The 18,838-nt window shown below is 48.1% G+C and overlaps 1 protein-coding gene across 7 annotated transcripts in view; it reads right to left on the reverse strand.

Moving 5' to 3' along the window:
* The window catches only part of kmt2cb (lysine (K)-specific methyltransferase 2Cb), an 85,240-nt gene that overhangs the window by 7,485 nt on the left and 58,917 nt on the right, over positions 1-18,838 (reverse strand). For 5 of the 7 annotated variants that reach the window (XM_030115174.1, XM_030115173.1, XM_030115170.1 and 2 more), the window contains 18 exons: positions 18,701-18,793; positions 18,400-18,447; positions 14,636-14,776; positions 13,511-13,543; positions 12,901-13,047; positions 12,638-12,779; positions 12,232-12,467; positions 12,077-12,150; positions 9,911-10,108; positions 7,775-9,691; positions 6,979-7,292; positions 5,255-6,801; positions 4,740-4,851; positions 4,422-4,488; positions 4,269-4,329; positions 3,929-4,161; positions 1,182-2,849; positions 74-265 (listed from right to left, as the gene is read on the reverse strand). In XM_030115174.1, coding sequence (XP_029971034.1) covers positions 74-265; positions 1,182-2,849; positions 3,929-4,161; positions 4,269-4,329; positions 4,422-4,488; positions 4,740-4,851; positions 5,255-6,801; positions 6,979-7,292; positions 7,775-9,691; positions 9,911-10,108; positions 12,077-12,150; positions 12,232-12,467; positions 12,638-12,779; positions 12,901-13,047; positions 13,511-13,543; positions 14,636-14,776; positions 18,400-18,447; positions 18,701-18,793 — 7,223 coding nt within the window. The remainder of the gene's footprint in view (positions 1-73; positions 266-1,181; positions 2,850-3,928; positions 4,162-4,268; positions 4,330-4,421; positions 4,489-4,739; positions 4,852-5,254; positions 6,802-6,978; positions 7,293-7,774; positions 9,692-9,910; positions 10,109-12,076; positions 12,151-12,231; positions 12,468-12,637; positions 12,780-12,900; positions 13,048-13,510; positions 13,544-14,635; positions 14,777-18,399; positions 18,448-18,700; positions 18,794-18,838) is intronic. The other 2 variants (XM_030115172.1, XM_030115171.1) reach the window with 2 other exon arrangements.

Raw genomic sequence — 18,838 nt, forward strand, 5'->3', positions numbered from 1 at the left:
CTGCTCTGGAAATTCATACCGTAAAATCAGACGTCTTTGTTTCCGAGGTACGAGAAGGTAAGACGAGGCTCACCTGCTTGATCTGACTCATGACCGAGTCGGGTCCGGAGTGCATCAGCTGCCTCTCGTCACCCTCCTTCTTCCTCTTCTTGTAGCGAGACGCCGGCTTCTCCCCTCCTTTGGGCGTCCTCTTGTTCCTGCCTTTCTTCTTCTCCTGCTCGGGGAGCAGCGGTCCGGGGAAGTCCGGGGCGCCGTCAGAGTACGCCTGCAGGCCGGGAAGAGTCGTCGTCATGAGAGCAGTTACGTGACAATTCACGTCTGATCAGTTGTGTTTTATCGGAATCTACGAGTCACAATCAGAGCTTCATTTAAAAACACGAATCAGTGCTTCCATGTTTACTGCAGCCAGCTTTCAGGGCTTGAATTATCTCAGAAACAGCAAAAAAAAGCAAAAGATTCTCATCCTCAAACTTTTACATTAAAGTGATCTGCTAGATAAAAAAGGGAAAGTTTTCCTTTAAAACGGCTTTGAATATAAATGATCAGTCCAAAAATCTACGTTTCTCCAATTTAATTACTGTCAGTGTTTGATCAAATTTAATTCTGTAATTTTTCTGCTTTGCCATCATTTATTCAGATTACAATTCTTCGTTAATTAAAAGCAACTTTGGAAATGATTCAGAAAAATTTAAATACGAGTCACTACGATGATTAAGATGTGATATCTTTTTACATGTTGATCATATTTAAGATTTTTAATTCCATATTCTAGTTCCAAGTTTTTAGATGAACATATTTCTTATTTTTGTTGGATCTTTACTGTGCGATGGTGGTAGGTTTAGTTTAAAACAAGCTTCTGATATCTCTCCGAAAGCTGTGAAACACTTGAGCTCGTCGTGTTCTTCCTTTAAAACCAACTCAGAGTAACACTGTCGCTTTGAAATATTTTCTTCATTAAGCTGCAGCTGCAGTTTTATGACAAAAAGGCCCAAAAAGATTAAACATGCAGAAAAAGAAATAGTAATTAAAATTATAATGTATATTCTACTTAATCAGATTATAAAGTTTTAAGCATCATTATGTCATTTGCATATCAGTTTTCCATCAGATTTTTAATTCATTAAAAGATGTAAACAGTCTAACGCCGGTGTCCCTGGCTTCCTGTGTTCAGCTGAACTCACCCCGTTGCTGTCGATGGAGCTCTGCCTCAGCAGCGCCTTGCAGTCGGCCTGCTCCTCCTCCTCGGCCCGGCCGTGCGGAGGCGTGCTCTTGTTCTTCAGCAGGTGCTTCAGCAGCTCGTTCCCGGCCTCGCCTTTGTTGGGACTCTGCCCCGACGGGAAGGGAGACGCGCCGCCTTTGCCCCCCTCTTGCTTCACGGAGCCCATCTCCGAGCCGACGGGCCCCTCCCTGGGCTCGTGGCACTCGCTGGCGTCCGTCTGCTCCAGCTTGATGTTGCTGAGGATCCGGTCGTGCTCCTGCGACCTGGACGAGTCCGACGACGGGCCCGGCGGCCCGGACTGTCCCCCTGACAGCTGCCTCTCCAGCTCCGAGTGACTCGGCGTGGAGGAGCCCAGCAAGGGGGACCGCGACAGGTCCTGGTCTCCGAAGAGGTGGGTGTTCCTGGTGGGGGTGGAGGACGTGTCTGAGACGCACGGCGTGAGAGGAGCCGTGAGGTCCGAGTGCGGCGTGGAGGGCGTCTTGACCGAATCGGCGTCGTCGTCCTTCTTCTTCTTGCGGCTCCTCTTCTTCTTGCCCTTCTCGTCGGGGATGATGTTGGAGTAGAGCTGGATCAGAGACTGGCCCGAGCCGGGGAAGTTGGACGGCAAAGGCGTGGAGGCGTCGGCCCCGAACGGCGGCCCCTCCCCCGGCATCTGCAGCATCATCCCCGGCCCGCTGAACTGACGCGGCCGGGGCTGACCGTGGGGGAAGTTGGGACCCTGCAGAGGGACGTTGTCTGGGCCCAAAGCGGGGCCCATGTCCGGGGGCATCATGCCGTTTCCCATCATGGCTCTGCGGTCGCCCTGCAGGAAGGCGGCGGGCGGCGAGCCCATCCCGGGCTGCATGCCCTGCTGCTGGGGGAACATGGGCCCGAGCTGCTGTTGCTGCAGGGGGGGCCTCTGAGGCTGCATGAAGTCCTGCGGCAGCTCCGCGTTGAAAAACGGCATCTGAGACAGCGGCGGTGCCATGCCGCCGTCGGCTCCCATCATGCCTTGCTGCTCCATCTCCATGCGGTGCTTGAGGGCTCTCTGACGCTCCACCTCCTGCATGAGCTGGACGCGCTGCCTCTCCTGCTGCTCCCGCAGCCGCTCCCGCCGCTCGCGCTCCTGGAAGCCCTCGCTGAACGGGTTGTTGTCGTCGAACTTCACGCCGCCCGCCTGCATGGGCTTCACGCCGCCGGGGGGACCGGGCGGGGCCTGGGGATCCACGGGCATCTGCGGGTGCTGAGGTAGGTTACCCATTGGCATCTGAACGGGCGGGGCCGGGTTGCCCACCTGGGGGGGCATCATGGGCGGCATTCCCGGCCCGCCCATGGGCATGGGGGCGCCGGGATGCCAGCCCGGAGGCGGGTTGGGCATGCGAGGGGGCGCGTTCTGCTGACCGGGGTGAAGCGGCATCTGCATCATGGGGTTCATGGGAGGCTGGACCATCGGCGGGCCCCCGGGCACCATGCCGGCGGGGCCGGGAACCATACCGGCGGGGCCGGGAACCATGCCTGCTGGTCCGGGCACCATGCCGGCGGGTCCGGGCATCGGGGGCATGGCGGGCATCATGGGGGTCATGTTGTTCTGCTGCTGCTTGACTCGGTACTCCTCGATGAGCTCCGCATGCTCCTTCTGCTGCTTCCGGATCTGAAATAACAAAAAAAAAAAAAAACATGTTCTTGATGATTGTACCTGCGGTGCCCCTTGTGGAGGTTTGTAGTACTGCAATCACACACATTTCACTCCTGAGGATCTGGCTAAATTTACCATCTGTGTAATCACATATTTAGCTCTGCAGCTCATCCTACACATGCATGCTTCTTATAATTGTGGCAAAATTTAAAAAAGTAAATGTCAGACTACCCAATGAACTGTTGTTGTCATGAACTGTTGATATGAGCAAAAAAATGTCTTTTTTTTTGGGCCTCATTTACTCATTTTGTAAATGTTTTCTGTATCTGTTTGTCTCAAACATACTGTGTAAATAAACATCGGCTTAGTTCAGACAAAAATGTTTGATCTGATCTGAACTGCCGTCACAACGCGCTGTTTGTGGTGCCTTTTATCACCACCAAAAGACAAACTTGTGAGGAAACGAGTTCACCGGAGGGGAGAAGATGAAGGATTTCACCTTCAAACATGAACCGAGGAATTTAGCTTCTCAAGCGCAGTCAGTCGACTGAGTTTCTCCTTTCAGTTGTGAACTTTGAGGGACTCAAACCAGGCTGACAGCTTCTCTCTGTTTGGAAGTCTTCTTTATGTGTGTTCTTTAGCTTTCGGGCGGGCTTAGAAAAGAAAGGCTGGGTGTAAATCCTCTGAACACAACAGGCTAAGACTAATATTCTGAAGAAGAATGGAATCAGAGGTGCATTTTTGGATTGATCATAGAAAAAGAGTCCTTTTAACGTTAAAGTTTAAAACATAGTAGGCTCACACTGGGTAACTGATTCTTACAATCAACACCTTCTTAATGCCATTTTCATAAACCCCATCTTTGTCCAATTCGATCAGTGGTGACAAACATATGGCCCGCGGGTCACAAACTATCCACCAGAGGGCAGCATGAGCATCAGTGCCTCACTACCCCCCTCAGTCTGGAGAGAAACCCCACAGGACAGGGTTTGAGTTCAGACGATGAAGAGCAGGATGAGGTGAGAATGGAGAGCAGGGTGATATGAGGAGGTGAGGAAGAGGAGCAGGGATGAGGATGAAGACGCGTGATTTACCTGCTCCAGTTGTTTCTGCACCACACCCTGCTGCTCCGTCACATGTTTGAGCTGCTCGGCGTCCTCCTCGGGGAACTCTCTGCCCGCCTTCTTCGCCGTTCTCTGCTTGGCAGACAGCGCTTTCTTCGACTTCCTGTGAGCGCCGATCTTCTCTTCCAGAAACTTCTGCTGCATTTGAAGTAGCTGCTGAGTCTCCTGGAGCCACTCCTCGTACTGAGCCCTCTGAGCATTGTCTGAGAGAGAGAAGAAGGCTCCTTTCTTAGCAATCTGACAGCATGGAAACACAGGAAAAATACAAACATCTTTATATTTCTGGCTTCTACATTTCTTAAGAACTTACTGACGAATCCAGGTCCAAAGTTTGGAGGAGTCGGCCTTGTTACTTGAGTCAGCTTCCCGTCCTGTTTCACAGACGGACAAAAAAACAGGTTCTTAGAATAGAAACGTTTCGCCCAGTTTTAATTAGCATCAGAGCGGCTTCAAGATCCGTTACCTGTCCGACGACCTGAGGAGGAAGCGGCGTGCTTTCAGGACAAGGAGGAGCCGGACCGGGAGGAAACCTGTGAAACCACATGAAGACCAGTCTGACACAGGCGTCACAAGCACCATGTTCCAAAAATGCATCAAAGACGATGTTTTAAATCCTTCTCATTCGGGAGATCTGTGCTGAGAAAAATAATCCATCCTTAATAAATCAAGAGTTTGGTAAAATAAATGAAGCTTGAGGATTGAGAATATCCCCATTTCCATTGTTTTAAACTGTAATTTTATCACTCGTACTCATGTCTGGTTTTTTAAACTGTGTATTTACCTGTTCATCACCATGGGGGCCATGCCCATGTTGTTCTGGACCATGACCTTGTTGATGCCTTTCAGGGCCACCATTTTGGCTTTCATGATGGGGTCAGTGATGGAGTCAAAATCTGCAAAAAAAATGAAAACAACCAGTTAGAAACACAAGAAAGACAAGCAGTGCGTTCTGAAACAAGGGCGCCGATGCCTCTACAGGTAGTTTCAAGTACTGCATGTACGGATGAGTTATGCGTGATGTGGTTTATGGTGGTAAACAACAGAATTTTTTTCCACAGTTTCTAATTAAAGATTCTTGATTCCAGAGGTATCATTTGCAGTTTGTACAAAAGAACACAAAAAGATTAACAAAAATGGTGTATTTACGTACTGGGAATTAGAAATACTTCGATCTCTGCACGGATTTGGAGATGCTGGTGGTTTGAGAGATTTGTTATGAGTTCTGAACATGTTAAATGTGTTTGGACGGTGACTGAGCAGTGAGAAGCAGAGGTGTGTGTGTTTAGGGGTCTTTACCGATGTTGGGGAAGAAGGAGTCACTAGAGCGCTGTCGGATCATGGCCTGCATCTGCCTCTGCTGCTGCTGCTCCTGCCTCTCCTGGTCCAGGAGGTCCTGCAGCAGCAGTGGCTGCTCCTCCAGTAGGAGGGGGCGGTGCTGGCTGTGTGGACCCAGAGCCGCCTGTTGAGCCTGGCTGAGGCCGCTCTGGTCCACTCCTGCTGCGGTCAGCCCCACCTGATGGTCTGCCCCGAAGCCGGGCATGGGGACGTCTCCTGCGGCGGCGTCGGGCACGGCGAGTCCGGATGAGTGCGAGGGATCCTGGTTCTGCTGGGCCATGAGGTTTCCTCCCTGAGTGACGGGCTCCACGATCGGGTCTAACGGCGGCTCCTCGGGCTGCTGCTTGATGAGTAAACTGGACAGCACCGGCGTGGAGTCGGAGAGCCCCCCCTGCTGGCTGGAGATCAGCGTGTCTCCCGCAGCCTGTTGGTCTGCCTCGGGAAGCTTCTGACACTCTTTGGCCTCCGTTTTGATCTCCTGTCCAGGCGCCAGAGCAGCGGCGTCCTGAGTCCCGCCGGCCTCCAGCTTCACCTCAGTTGAGGATGACTCAGCCGCAGCCTCCGGCGCTGGCGGTGCCGACGCCGAACTAGACGGAGCCTCGGTGCCTGAGCCGGAGTTCTTGTTGACGTCTGCTGCGTCGGTGCCGTCGTCCATGGGGTCACTGAGATCCAGCTCCTCGTTGAACATGTCCTTCTTGATGTCGTCCAGGTCGGGGTCTGTATAGGCGATGATGTCAAACTTGCCAGATGTCAGGAAGTCGTCGAGGTGGAGGTCGTTGGTCTCCAGGTCCAGGTCTTTGCCATCTTCAGGATCCAGGTTGAGATTTTCTAAATCAGCATCCACCAGGTCTTTCACCTCCACGTCCTCCAGGTCTTTGACTGCCGACTCTTCCGCATCCAGTTTCTCCTCCACCGCCTCGCCGCCCGCCACGGGGACGGCGTCCGCCTGCCCAGCAGGGGGCGCGTTGAGGATCATGGAGGCCGCCATGTTCTGGGTCTCGTTGGAAGCGGGTTGGCTCATGGACCTCATCAGCGGAGACTGTTTGCTGCTTCCTGGAATCTGCTGGTGGAGGTTGTCCATGCTGGTAGACAGCGGCATGTGTCCCGCCTGGGCCACCATGGTGGGGTCCAGCATCCTGGGCCCCGGGTTTAAAGGGAACCTGGCTTCGGCGGCTCCGGGGAAGCCCGCTGGCCTCTGGCCCTGCATGTTGGGGTCCATGTTGGCTCCCTGCATGGCGGCGGGTGGGAAGGGCATGCGCGGGCGGCTTTCCGCCGATCGGTGCCGCAGCTCGATGAACGGCTGGCCCATGATGTTATGCTGCTGAACCGGCACGCCGCGCGGCGGGAAGTGCTGCGGCAGACCCATCGGACCCCCGCCCAGGGTTTTCACCATCTCCGCAGACATGGACCGTCTCATCTGATGAGGGACATCCTGCATCGGGTGTTGGCCCCTCGGAAAGAAGTCCTGGGCCCCGTGAGGCCCTAAAGCTCCATGTGGAAACGCAAACCTAAAGAAGAATAAAAGACACGTTTTGAGAGAGACCAAGAGACTCAACAGTCATCCTATTTAAAGATTCAAAAGATTGAGGTTTGTATTTTTGTGTGTTTTTACTGTTTGAAAAAAAATCAATAAATCTAAGGAGTAGATCTGCCAGTAAATGAAGTGAAGTGATCAAACTACAGACCTCGGGCCCTGGTGTCTCAGACTGGGGTCCCCTGGATGTGGGCCCCGGGGCATCTGGCCTTCATTGGGGAAGGGGACACGTGGGTCCCCTGGAAACATTCCGGGGAACCTCATCGGCCCCCTCATGGGTCCTTGTCCGGGATACGGTGGAGGGGGTCGGTTGAACATCTCCCCCGGCTGGCCGGGACCCTCCTGGGGCCAGGGCCGCGGCGTCCCCGGGGCCATGCCGCCCGCGGGGTCCTGAGGGCCCCTCTCCTGGCGGATGGCGCTCCGCTGTTGCTGCTGCTTGAGGATCAGCTCTCTGATTCGCTGGCGCTACAAAACACAAGGAAATTAAGAGTTAAAAAAACAATATAATTAACTTCCCCATTTATCAGCTCGTCTGTACACAGACCCTCAATTTTAACAGCAAATTCTCCTTCCTGAAAACTGTTCAGATTTAAAGATATGAGACCTTCGATGCCATGAGGGACCAAACTTAAGATGCATGAGGCAGAAAAAATCGTCACTCTGAGCTGCTTTAGACTAATTTTCCCTCAAAAATCAAGGCCAGAGATTTAAGTTTTCACCACTAACGAAATGAGTGTCTGTGCTACTACAGAAAGTGTCCACAGTAAAGAGGAACAGAAAGATGTGATAAGATTTGTAAGTATTGTAAATGAAACAAATATAAACACAAACACTACAACATCATTTATCACAGTAGGGTATTTTACGATACTCTGTTATGGGAATAACAACAGGTGATGCTCTGCGCAGCCCTATCTAATGCACCATATAAATGAAGGTTTACAAACCTGTCTGAGTCTCTCCTCGCTCTCAGCGAGGGCGACACCCTGAGCCTCGGAGGACACACCGGCCATCTGTGGGTTGTTGTCGGCTCCGTTATTGCCCACAACCGACGGATCTTTCATGTCCATTTTCTCGGTGGACGGTGGACGGGGGGTCATGGGAGCCTGCTCAAACGGGTCGTGTACAGGCGTCTGGCTGGGCCGCCTGGAGGGAGACTGGGTGAACCCATCTTCTGGGTGTTTCTGTGCTTGGAGCTCTGGATGTGGAAACGGCTCTTGAATCCTAGCCTGAGGCTGAGTGAAGGGATCCTGGCCTCCCATTGGCCCTGGCCTCGGCCCAGGTCTGTTCAGGCCCTCAGGGACTGGCCTTGGGGTTCCAGGAGGCTGCGCATAAGGGTCATTAAGCATTGGTCGAGGGGCTCCGGGTGGTGAAAACATGTCACTTCCAACTTGTCTCGATGTCCCGGGTGTACTGGTAAAAGGCTCCATCGGCCCCCTCTGACTTCCTGGTGACTTTGAAAATCTTTCAGGGGGTCGTGGAGTACCTGGAGGCTGAGCATAAGGATCAACCGAGTGAGAGGGCGACATCCTCTGACCAGGGTGGTACTGGTTCATCCCACCGGGTCGAGGAGTCGCAGGACCCTGCGAGTAGGGGTCAGACGACGGGCTCGGGGTGTTGGATGGCTGGCCGTAGTTGTCGTGAGGCCGTGGGGTTCCCGGCGGCCGAGCGTAGGGTTCAAAAAATGGTCGAGGCTGACCGCCCGGTTCTCTCTGGTTGCCTCCAGGCTGAGAGAAAGGGTCAGCGGGTGGCTTGTTGGGGGCAGAGGGCTGGGCGAAGGGGTCGTATGTGAAGTGGTCAGGCCGCGGAGTTGAAGGTGCATGTGCGTAAGGGTTCCGGGACATTTGAGAGACGGGTCCCGGCTGAGCGAACGAGTGCCCCTGAGGGTGATGCTGCCCCATGCGGGGAGGACTGGTGAAACTGTCGTTCCCAGGCGGTCTCGGGGTGTGCGGCTGCTGTGCGTACGGATCGTTCTGCTGATTCTGGGAGAATCTGTCAGCGGGATGTTGACCCGGCCGACTGAAGGGATCCTGAACCTGAGGAGGGGGCATGGGGGTTTTAAAAAGAGGGACAGAGCCTGACTCGTTACTCCCAGGGATCGGGGTGAGTAAAGGCCTCGAGTAAGGGTCCGACAAAATCATTCTGTTCTGGGCCATCCGCTGGTATGCGTCGTTCCTAATCATGGGCCTTGAGTAAGGGTCTCTGCCTGGAGAACCCATCGGTGGGCGACCCTGAGCGGCCTGACTGCCCCGAGGTGGACCCATGGGCTTCAGAAAAGGGTCAATGTCCCCGACAGGCCTCGGTGTATCAGGAGGTTTGGCGTACGGATCATTGCTCATCGAAGTCGGAGAGCCAAAGGACTCATAAGCCGGAGATGGTCTCCCTCTGTCCTCCATGAGAGAGGTGGGGGATTTTCCAGATTCCACAGGTAGTCTGCGACACGCGTTCGGAGGTCTTGGGGTCCCAACCATCTTGGCATATGGGTCCCATGGAGAAGAAGGTCTAGAACCAGAGGATCCTGGTGAGAAGACCTGTGGGGACTGAGGCTGGGAGGACAGGCCAGAGGGAGGCGGGGGAGGTGGGCGCAGAAACACGTCCTCCGGAGGACCTGAGGTGGGCGTCCCCGGCAGCTGCGGCCTTGCAAAGCCTTCTTTCGGGTTGAGTTGCTGCATGGGTGACATGCTGCCATTACTAGGCTGAGAGGCCGGGCTTTGGTTGCCACTGTTGCTGCCGTCTCCCTCTGTCTGATTGCTTTGTTGCTGTTGTTGCTGCTGCTGTTGTTGCTGGAGTTGCTCATTTTTCACCTGCTCCAGTTTCTGTGTGGCTTCAATTTTGGCTTGTTGCTTGCTTTTCTGTCTCATTTGCTGCAGAACGGACAGAGTGAAAATGAAAAACAAAGATTAGAGCTCAAAAGGGACGCAGACACCCTCAGCCTCACCTAAAAATGACCCGGACTGACCACCTGACCACCAATGTCATCAGGGTTAATGTGGAGGGTCTTTACTAAAAGACCACTTCTTAGCTTGTCTAATATAAAGTGGACCTGCCGCTGCATTCCCTGACTTCGTTGCATACACTCTTACCTGTCTAAACTTCCACTCTTGTTCATGCTCTGACTCTTTTGGTTTCAAAGGGTCTTTAAACAGGAGATCTGTGTCTAGTGGTATGTTGGGATCAAACACCTCAGGGGGCTGCTGCTGTGGATGGTGCCTCTTCACCGTCTCATTCGACATCTGGACTTTGTTGATGCGCAGGGCTGCTCGGTTATCTCTTGCCTTTTGCTAGACAGCAAATCAATCACAGTGGCACAACAAAAACACATCAGGTATAAAGGCTTCACAAACGTCAGACTGCAGAAAAAAAATAAAGAAAACATTGGTTTGGGTTGACCTTCACAATGGGAAAATGCCCTCCATGCAGTGAAACATGTTTTTGTAGAGTTACTTTCTCTTTCATAGCATTCATTTGAATAATAAAACAATGAAACCTTTTTTGTTTTTAACAGAACATGGCAAATTAGAAAAGCAACATATTTTCAGAATGAATTCGGGTTGAGTCAAGAGTGCATGTGGCAGAAAAATTTCAACCATGTTTTAAGGAGAAAAATTCAGCATTATTTCTTAGAAAATGCATCCAGAGGCAAGAAAATAGCACCCGTAAACAAAAGCAATTGAGCAAAATGGAGTAAAAGAGGCAAGAGAGCGGAATCCAGTACCAGAGACAATGAGAAATAATCCAAAAACAAGAGCAGGTAAGGCGGGTCAGCTATAAAATACAACTGAAAACAATGGAAGCGTATTGACAGCAATAAAGAATCCGGTACCAGAGGCAACTGAATGATTTTTTCTGTCTGATACAAAGATTAAACATTAGTTAGAGGTATCAAATTCAACAATGCAAAAACTGGAACCAGAATCAACTAAGGCGGATTCAGTGCCAGAAGGAACAGAGTTTAATCTAGAAGCAACAGTGGAATCTGTGATAATAGAAAACAAAAATGAGTCCAGTAAGGAAGTAGAATGCAGTATAATAGGCATCAAATCCCTCCCACAGTATGATGGTGCCTCCACCATGCTTTACAGTATATTGGCTGTACTTTTTATCTGGGCTGTATTCCCAAACACTTCCACTTTGTTTCATGTATCAAAAGAAAATGCAGCTAATATTCAGTCGGGAAAACAGTCAATTTTCTGTTCATTGAGGTCATGTGACCATGAGCGACTACTGGAGAATGTGACATGTTTGTTCAAGGAACTCTCCATGGTAAAAGCTGCTGGAGTTCCAGTTTTTTTTTTAACCAATTATTTAATGGCCTTGCATTGGATTCAGCTGAATACATTTTATTCTTTGGAGCGCCGAGTCCCTTGATGACACCCAGAAGCAGCTTTAATTCTGCATATGCAGGAGAAGATGGAGGTCATGTTCGTATTGTGGCTCCAGCATGTGAATTCATGTCTAGGACGATAAATCATACTAAACACATTAAAAGGCTATCAAAGAGAGGTTTTACCGGGCGAATCAAGTTTGGCAAGGCAACTCTAAATTCAACAGAGCACAGCTGAGGGTTTTGAAAGTCAAATAATTTTTTCTTTCTTTCTCATTTCACAGTGCAAGCAAGTTGTCCTAGAACTCAAAATTCCAAAGACTGGCATCCATAATAACTTGTTTTGCAACTCAAAATTCTCAACAACACAATAGTCTTAGAACCCAGAATACCAAACACAGATTGACATAACTGGCAGTTATCTCGGATTTGGGGACTCCAAGCACCAAATGCCATCAATTCCACTTTTCCTGGACTGAGGAACGCCTGACATTCATGGAAACATTTCTAATTGTCCTGGTACTCTGAATTCCCAACACTGAATGGCAAAAAATTCCAACTGTCTTGATAGTGGCAAAAAATTTGCCTCATCACTTCTAACTGTATTGGAACTCAGAATTCCCGAGACAGAACAATTTTACCATTCATCTGGGAATTTGTAAAATAGAATGACATCGCTTCCAACAGTGAGTGTAAAAAAAAAACAGGAAGCTTTCAACCCTACTTTCATACGATTAAGTGAAAGTGCTGACATTAAAATATTGTTAATGCGACCATGTCTGTTAATACGATGTGAAACCAAAGTAAAAAATAAACTGAGGATACTTTAAGTATGATAGAAAATTAGTCATTTCCACTCACAGACCAGAAAAACCCTCTACATTCTGAATTCTGAGACAACAGGCAGATTAAACAGGAATCTTACCACATATGGGGCCCTGTCTTGTGAACTAGCTTTCCTCCAAAGTTTTGCAATTTGCTTTACCCTCGTAGACCAATCTGTAGGGGGAAACAGGAGGCGTCAACATACGAACAGCAGCAGCTGAACAGCAACAGGCTTCAAACACAAACGCGGCTCACCTGGGTATTCTTCCTTGAGGTTTGGGAAATTAATATTAGTATAGAGGACCGGAGCCACAGTGGCGAGCTCTCCCAGGGTCTCCTCCTTCTCCCACTTGAGCGTGCTTCTTTGAGCATTTGACATGGCTTCAGTTTCCCCCTCGGGCAGAGCTCCGGGGGCCGCGGGGCCGGGCCCATGGGCAGGGGAGGGCCACGGACCGACCGCCTCGCGAGGCATCTGATTAAACTTTCTGTCCCTGGAACACAAACAATGACAGAAACTTACAAAAGGGAGCTTTGAAACTCATCTCCTCATCTTTACAACATATTTATCTGAGTCTCAGTAACAACCTCAGACTAGACACGTGAGAACATTATGGGAAAATAACGGGAGGAGAATCATCTTTTCCCATCTGCTGTGCTTTACCTTGGATTGTCAGTGAAAGGCATGCGGTTAAGGGGGGAGAAGTTTTCCGGGATGCAGGGCCCCGCTCCGGGGTTTGTTGGGAAACGTTGGTTTGGTCCCATCATACCATTCATCATTGGCATCCTGGGAAACATGGGATTCCCTACGTATCGGAGGAGAGAGAACATTCAGAAGAGGAAAAACAAAAACAAAAAAAAAACATGTTACAAACCAGAGATGACCCCACAAAGTGGAGAAGACTTTTAAAAGCCCACTTTCTGTACCTGCGCTGGGGTGAGCCATGCTGCCGCCGGCCGTGGCAGGGAGGGACCCTGGACCCGGGGGGTGAGGCACCTGTGGTGGGGGAGGCTGGCTGGTGCTGGGACTGAGGACTGCAGTGAAGAGGTCCTCCACATCCTTACCCTCCAGCTCTGTAACACAGTGTGTGTGCGCATGTGTGTGTGGGACATCAAGTTAAAGGCAATTCAACAACAACCCTTTAAAAAACACAAAGAAATAAACTCAGGTTATATATATGTATTCCTTCCTTAAAAGCATAAACAAACAAACATAAAATATAAACATCGTTTCTGAAATGGCTCCTCTTCAGCTGAATATATGCCAAATTGCATTTGTGAAATGTGTTTAGATCAATAAATCCTAATGAAGTATTACAGAAGAAGAAGTCTACAGTTAGAGCATCAGGGCTCCTGAAAACCCTACTGAGACGCTTTCATGTGTTTATGATCATGCAATTTAAAGCAAAGAACAAAATCGAGCATATTAACAAGTTTAACAAGTCGAAAAGGTAAAGGGTAATAACATAAAACCAACGAAATATGATATGAATAACAGTTTCAAAGACATTTTTGTTAAATAAATAAAATTGCAAACCTGGAATTTTGTAAAGTTTGCTGAGAATAGATTCTGAAAGAAATGAAAAACAGAAAACAGGTTTATTATTCATGTTTGGTAAAACACCAATTAAAGTCTTTAAAGCCACTGTTCGGGCAACTAAATGCTGGTTTCGATGCTTTCAGTGTCACGACTTGGGGAAACTAATGGCTGAATATCAAGGCTTCTAAAACCTCATTTCAAGGCCAATAAATGCTTCCATTAAAGCTGCTGATAGCTTCTATGAAAGCTGCAGTTCAGGTACTGTTAGAGCTTCTCAATGCTAACGCTAAAGCTAAAACACACCAGCATACACCAGCTCTAAGCAACAATTAAGGCTAAAGTCAGATCTACTTCATGTAAATCACCATTTCAAGGCTGTAAACACTGAGGACGGAAAAAACAATTGAAGCAGCTCAAGTCGTGCTGCTGAACACTAATGTTAAGGCCCATTAATCCTCGCATTAGGGCTATTAGCAATACCACGACCTCAGAGGGAGCATTAAAGCTACTCAATGGCAATTTTCAGGTAACTCATTACCAGTGTTTCAGACTTTTAATGCTAAAGGTTAGGCATGCTAGATTTAACAGTATCGGATGATGTCCAACTCCACATCTCCACCAAATCCATTACTGCCTGCACAATCTCCTCCCTCTCAAACTGCCTCTTCGAAACAGAAGGAACAATGAAAAACAACTAAACGGCAATAAATCTGACCTCACGTTCTTTGGCCCCAAATCCATCACCCAGTCCACCCCTCACTTCTGTCTTTGCATACAACAGTGTAGCATTTACAAAATAAATGTAATATTAAATGTTAATGAAAGATATATTGATGGATTTTATATACTAAACACAAGTTTTTAAAATTGTAAATGCAAATGTATGAGTTCCTACATGGCAGTGACAAGTCAGCTACAGCTAGACATGAAGCTGGACAACACTTCTAACCTAATCTGGATATTTCAGAGTCTTTTATTGTAACACAACAAAAAAAGAACAAAAAAGCCAATCAGTCGTGTTGGGGATTCAGACTAAAATCCTGGAAATCCATTTGGTCTGCAACGTCTCTGGTGGAAGCACACACTGAATTATTTTGTGCGCGCACACTCTCCCACACTGACCGTCGGTGACCATCTTGTCGAGTTCCGGGCTGAGGATCCCGTCCAGGGGCTCCTCCGGGAGGGCTCGAGGGGTACGGCGGCCTGCCTGAGACTGCTGCCCCGCCGAGGACCCATCCGCCAGGGGCCCGATGTCCAGGCCAGCTGTACAAACACACGACGACACGCACACAAAAAAGAAACAATCATGACATAAACACACGTACAACACACAAGACACACAGAACGACCAACGGACGCCCGGCCAAGAATCGTGACTGGGCTGAAGTGAAAACAGGCTTATTGTCTGAACAGGCTCTGATTACAGCTCCCACAGGCTTCCTGCATTGTTTAAGGAGACAAAGGTCAGACTAATTCTCAGTGAAGATACACAAACAGCTGAAGGAAATTATTACTCTGACCCTGAAAATGACTCTGGAGCTAAACACAGTTTAATCTAGCTGAAGCCACAAAAACCTTTTAAATGACTCATCTTGACCACAATAATGGTCTCATAAATCATTAACGCCGCTGAAACAACGTGTTGCTCATTTTGAATTTGACACCAAGCAGCAGGTGTCCAAAAAGTTGGAGCAAGGACAAAAACTAATGGGAAGAGTTTTGGAGTTGAACAGACTGCAAATTTAAAAGTTCCAACAACTCAGCAGGGCTGTTTTCCCAATCGCAAAATTAACGATTTTGTGGATTTTGCCGTCGATACTAAATGATCTCATTCAAAGATTCAGCCTGTCTTCAGAAGTGTTCCTGAGTCCATGCGGTGGTTTCCACAGTAGAGTCCTGTCAGTTTGTAATGCAGCGCTGACACCATCCAATCCATGAAATCATAGTTTGCGAACACTCCTAAAATCCATCGTACGCAAACAATTTGAAAACCATCGTCCATGAACACCTCTAAAAGCCAAAGTCTGTTAGCAATTCTAAAAATCATTGTCCGTGAACCATTCTAAAAACCATCATCAGTGAAATTTTTTTTAAAAACCATCGTCCATGAACACTCCTAAAAGCCAACATCTGAGAACACTTCTAAAAACCATCATCTGTGAACACTTCTAAAAATCACTGAATATTAGTGTTTTTGTCTGTGGACAACTTTTAAAATTATCCCCTGAAAATGCCCTTCAAAAAACATCTTCTTGGAACACTTTAAAAAACCCATCATCAGTAAATATTCCTGTAAAGATCACTGTCTATGACCACTCCTAAAGACTTTTGCCTGTGAACATTTCTGACGGCCATTGTCTGAGAACGATTTTAAAACCTATCTTCTGCTAACGATCGTCCAAACCTATCGTTTTCAAAAAAAAACATCACTTCCTAAAACCATCGTCTATGAACGCCCACAAAAACCACAGTGCACAAATCTACCTAAAAATCCGTTGTCTGTGAAGACTTGGGAGAACCGTTTCCAGCCAGATCTAGAACGGTGTCCAGACCTTCAGCCAGTGAAGGAAGGAGGAGGGAGGAGACCACAGACTGTGGAGCAGCTCTGAATCAAACATCTCTCTGTCACGCTGCCACAGTCGGTCTCTTCAGAGTGCTGAAAGGAGAGCTGCTGCAGCAATGCGTGACCAAGCTGATGTCCCAACCTTACTGGAACCTGCTGCTGCTGCTGCTGCTGTCAGATTCTGCACCAACACACAGTTTTAAGACTATTGAAATTTCCTGAGGGAGGGTCGAATTGAATACCGGCGGTCGGCTGACTTGTACATGGCTGCATTTTGCTTTTATTTGTTTGTGACATGGCGTCCCAGCTTTTCTGGATTGGACGTCGTGCAAACAAACAAACAAACTGAACCATGATGGAACCACGGCATTGTGCAGAGTTAGGAAACAGACCATCACACAAAGGAACTGACATGTAAAGAAATACGTGTGGCAGCAGAGATCCTTGTCATTGGGCCTCAGAAATGAGAACAGACGACCTTCACCATCCCTCCGCCCTGAAAGTACTCAGCTCTTCAAAGTTTCCCTGCACTTCTTTTCTTTCATCTTGGAGAAAACTTTGAGCCCAGAAGAGGCTCGAGAAGGCTCAAGGACAGACTGACACACCATCTGAGGGATCACTTAGCATTGTGTTAGAGAAGCGCTCAACAGTTTATGAGTGTTAAAGACCATCTGACACAGCTGAGAGGGTGGTGCAGTTTGTACCCAGGTCATTTCGTACCTCTGAAACTTACATTTCGTACCTGAATTCAAGACCACGTCATTTTATAGAGTTTACAGTCCCCTTTACATGTTTTCAAATGAAAACAGCAAACACCTTAGCTGTGTTTTGGCTGTTAGTTTGCACAGCTGGAGTCAGTGAAAACGTAACTTTCGAAAAACAGCTTTCCCAAGGCTTTGGTCTCAGTCTCCATGTATTGAAGACAAAAATCTTTTTAAAACACTGGTACTGCACATAAGCAACATAACAACATCAGGGAAAAAGATCTGAACATTAGAGTCTTGAAAGCTGCTGCTAGAGTCACAAAACTAATAGAGGATCCAGAGCGTTCGTTCGAATTTAACAAGGTAAACATTTCCTACACCGTCATCTGTGCACATGGGAAGCATTTCTTCCCTACAGACACTGACGGGTTCACATCCTCTTAATCTCAGTGTGGTTGTATTACATCAACACTCATATGAAAACTACTGTTTTCCTGTGCATAGCGATCGTTTTCAAATCTTTTCCATCTGAAAGTGAACCTTTTTAAAAGCGACACCACTTTTAGTCGATTGTTTCATGTAAGTGAGCCTAACTTTTTGTGCTGGAGTTATGGGTTTTAGAACGCATGCTAACCAGCTAGCCTCAGTCTATCCAATCAGAAAAAAAGTATAATTGATTGGTAAACACAAACAAGATTAGACAAATCTGTGATTTATAATTAAACATCAATTGGCCAAAACAACTGGATTGAAAACAAACTCTGAAGCGACTCACTACTGCCACCGATTGCTTACAGGTGGTATTACAGACACATTATTGCACCTTGAGACTACTTTATACAAAAACCTTATAAAAGACAGATATCATGGATATATGAAAAATCAATTACAAATGCAGTGTGTTAAAAAGTAGAGTAAGAATTAAAATTGTGGAGCTGAATAAAAGATATGGTTAATCTGCCTAAGTAAGGCACATTCCTGTAACATAAAAAGCAAGTCCACAAAAAAGTAAAATGCTTTCATTGACGTGAATAGGCGTCACCCTGTAGTCAGGTGCTGGAATAGAGCCCAGCTGGCGCTGACATTGGGTGAGAGCAGGGTGCACCTGGACAGTTTACCCGTCCATCACAGTGCTGACAATCCAATATACGGTATTAACATAACAAATAATCATCAAGCACTTGTTGAGACACATGACGGAATAAGCCAGTAGGCTTCACTAGCCATGTCACACCACTTTATTCCGCATGATGGTGCAGTGAGTCACTCTTATTGCATTAAGTCCTAACGCAGAAGCAGCAGAAAACTGACAAAAGCACTATAATTCAATGAGCGCTGAAGGTATTGGCAACAACTAATGTGCGAACTCTGAAGAAACGTGACTCGCTGCTGCGGACCGCAACACAAAACGCTTTAAGCTGAACCTCTCAGGTGAACTTCAGGTACGAAATGACTCCACACAGCAGGAATGAACTGTTCCGGGTACAAACTGACCTGCATCCCAGGAAAATCATGAAAGCAGCTCGTACACATGCACACTGAAAGTAGGGAGACGCACACTGTGAGCGGAGAGGAGGAATGCACTAAAGCGAGGGATTAGTAGGCCAGAGCACCCTTACCAAAAGGAGGAGGTGAGCTGTCAACCTGGAAGGGGCAAAAATCAAGACCTACAAGAACCCAAAACCAGATAAAATGAGTGAAAAAATAGTGAAGACATACACGAGCACAACACACTTGAGACAATGCAAAAAAAGTGAAGGTGAACAAAAAGTATCTTTAAAGAAATCATTCAGGTGATGAAACAAAGTGAAACTCTGTGTCTGGGGCGGTGGTGGGGGTGTGTGAGGGATTTGGATGAAGTCAGGGCTTTGAATAGTGACTCCTGATAAACTGTTGCCACTGTGAGACAACGTGACGCACCGGAGTCACTGCTCGGCTTCCCCAGCATTCCCAAGATGTCTGCATCAGTGTTCAGAACATCAGAAAGATCAACTAATGGTTCCTCAGACGGCTCTGCAGATGGGAGGAACAAAACAAAACAGAAAAACAGAAAGAAAG

Source organism: Salarias fasciatus, chromosome 18, assembly GCF_902148845.1.
Source record: "Salarias fasciatus chromosome 18, fSalaFa1.1, whole genome shotgun sequence".
NCBI lineage: Eukaryota > Metazoa > Chordata > Actinopteri > Blenniiformes > Blenniidae > Salarias > Salarias fasciatus.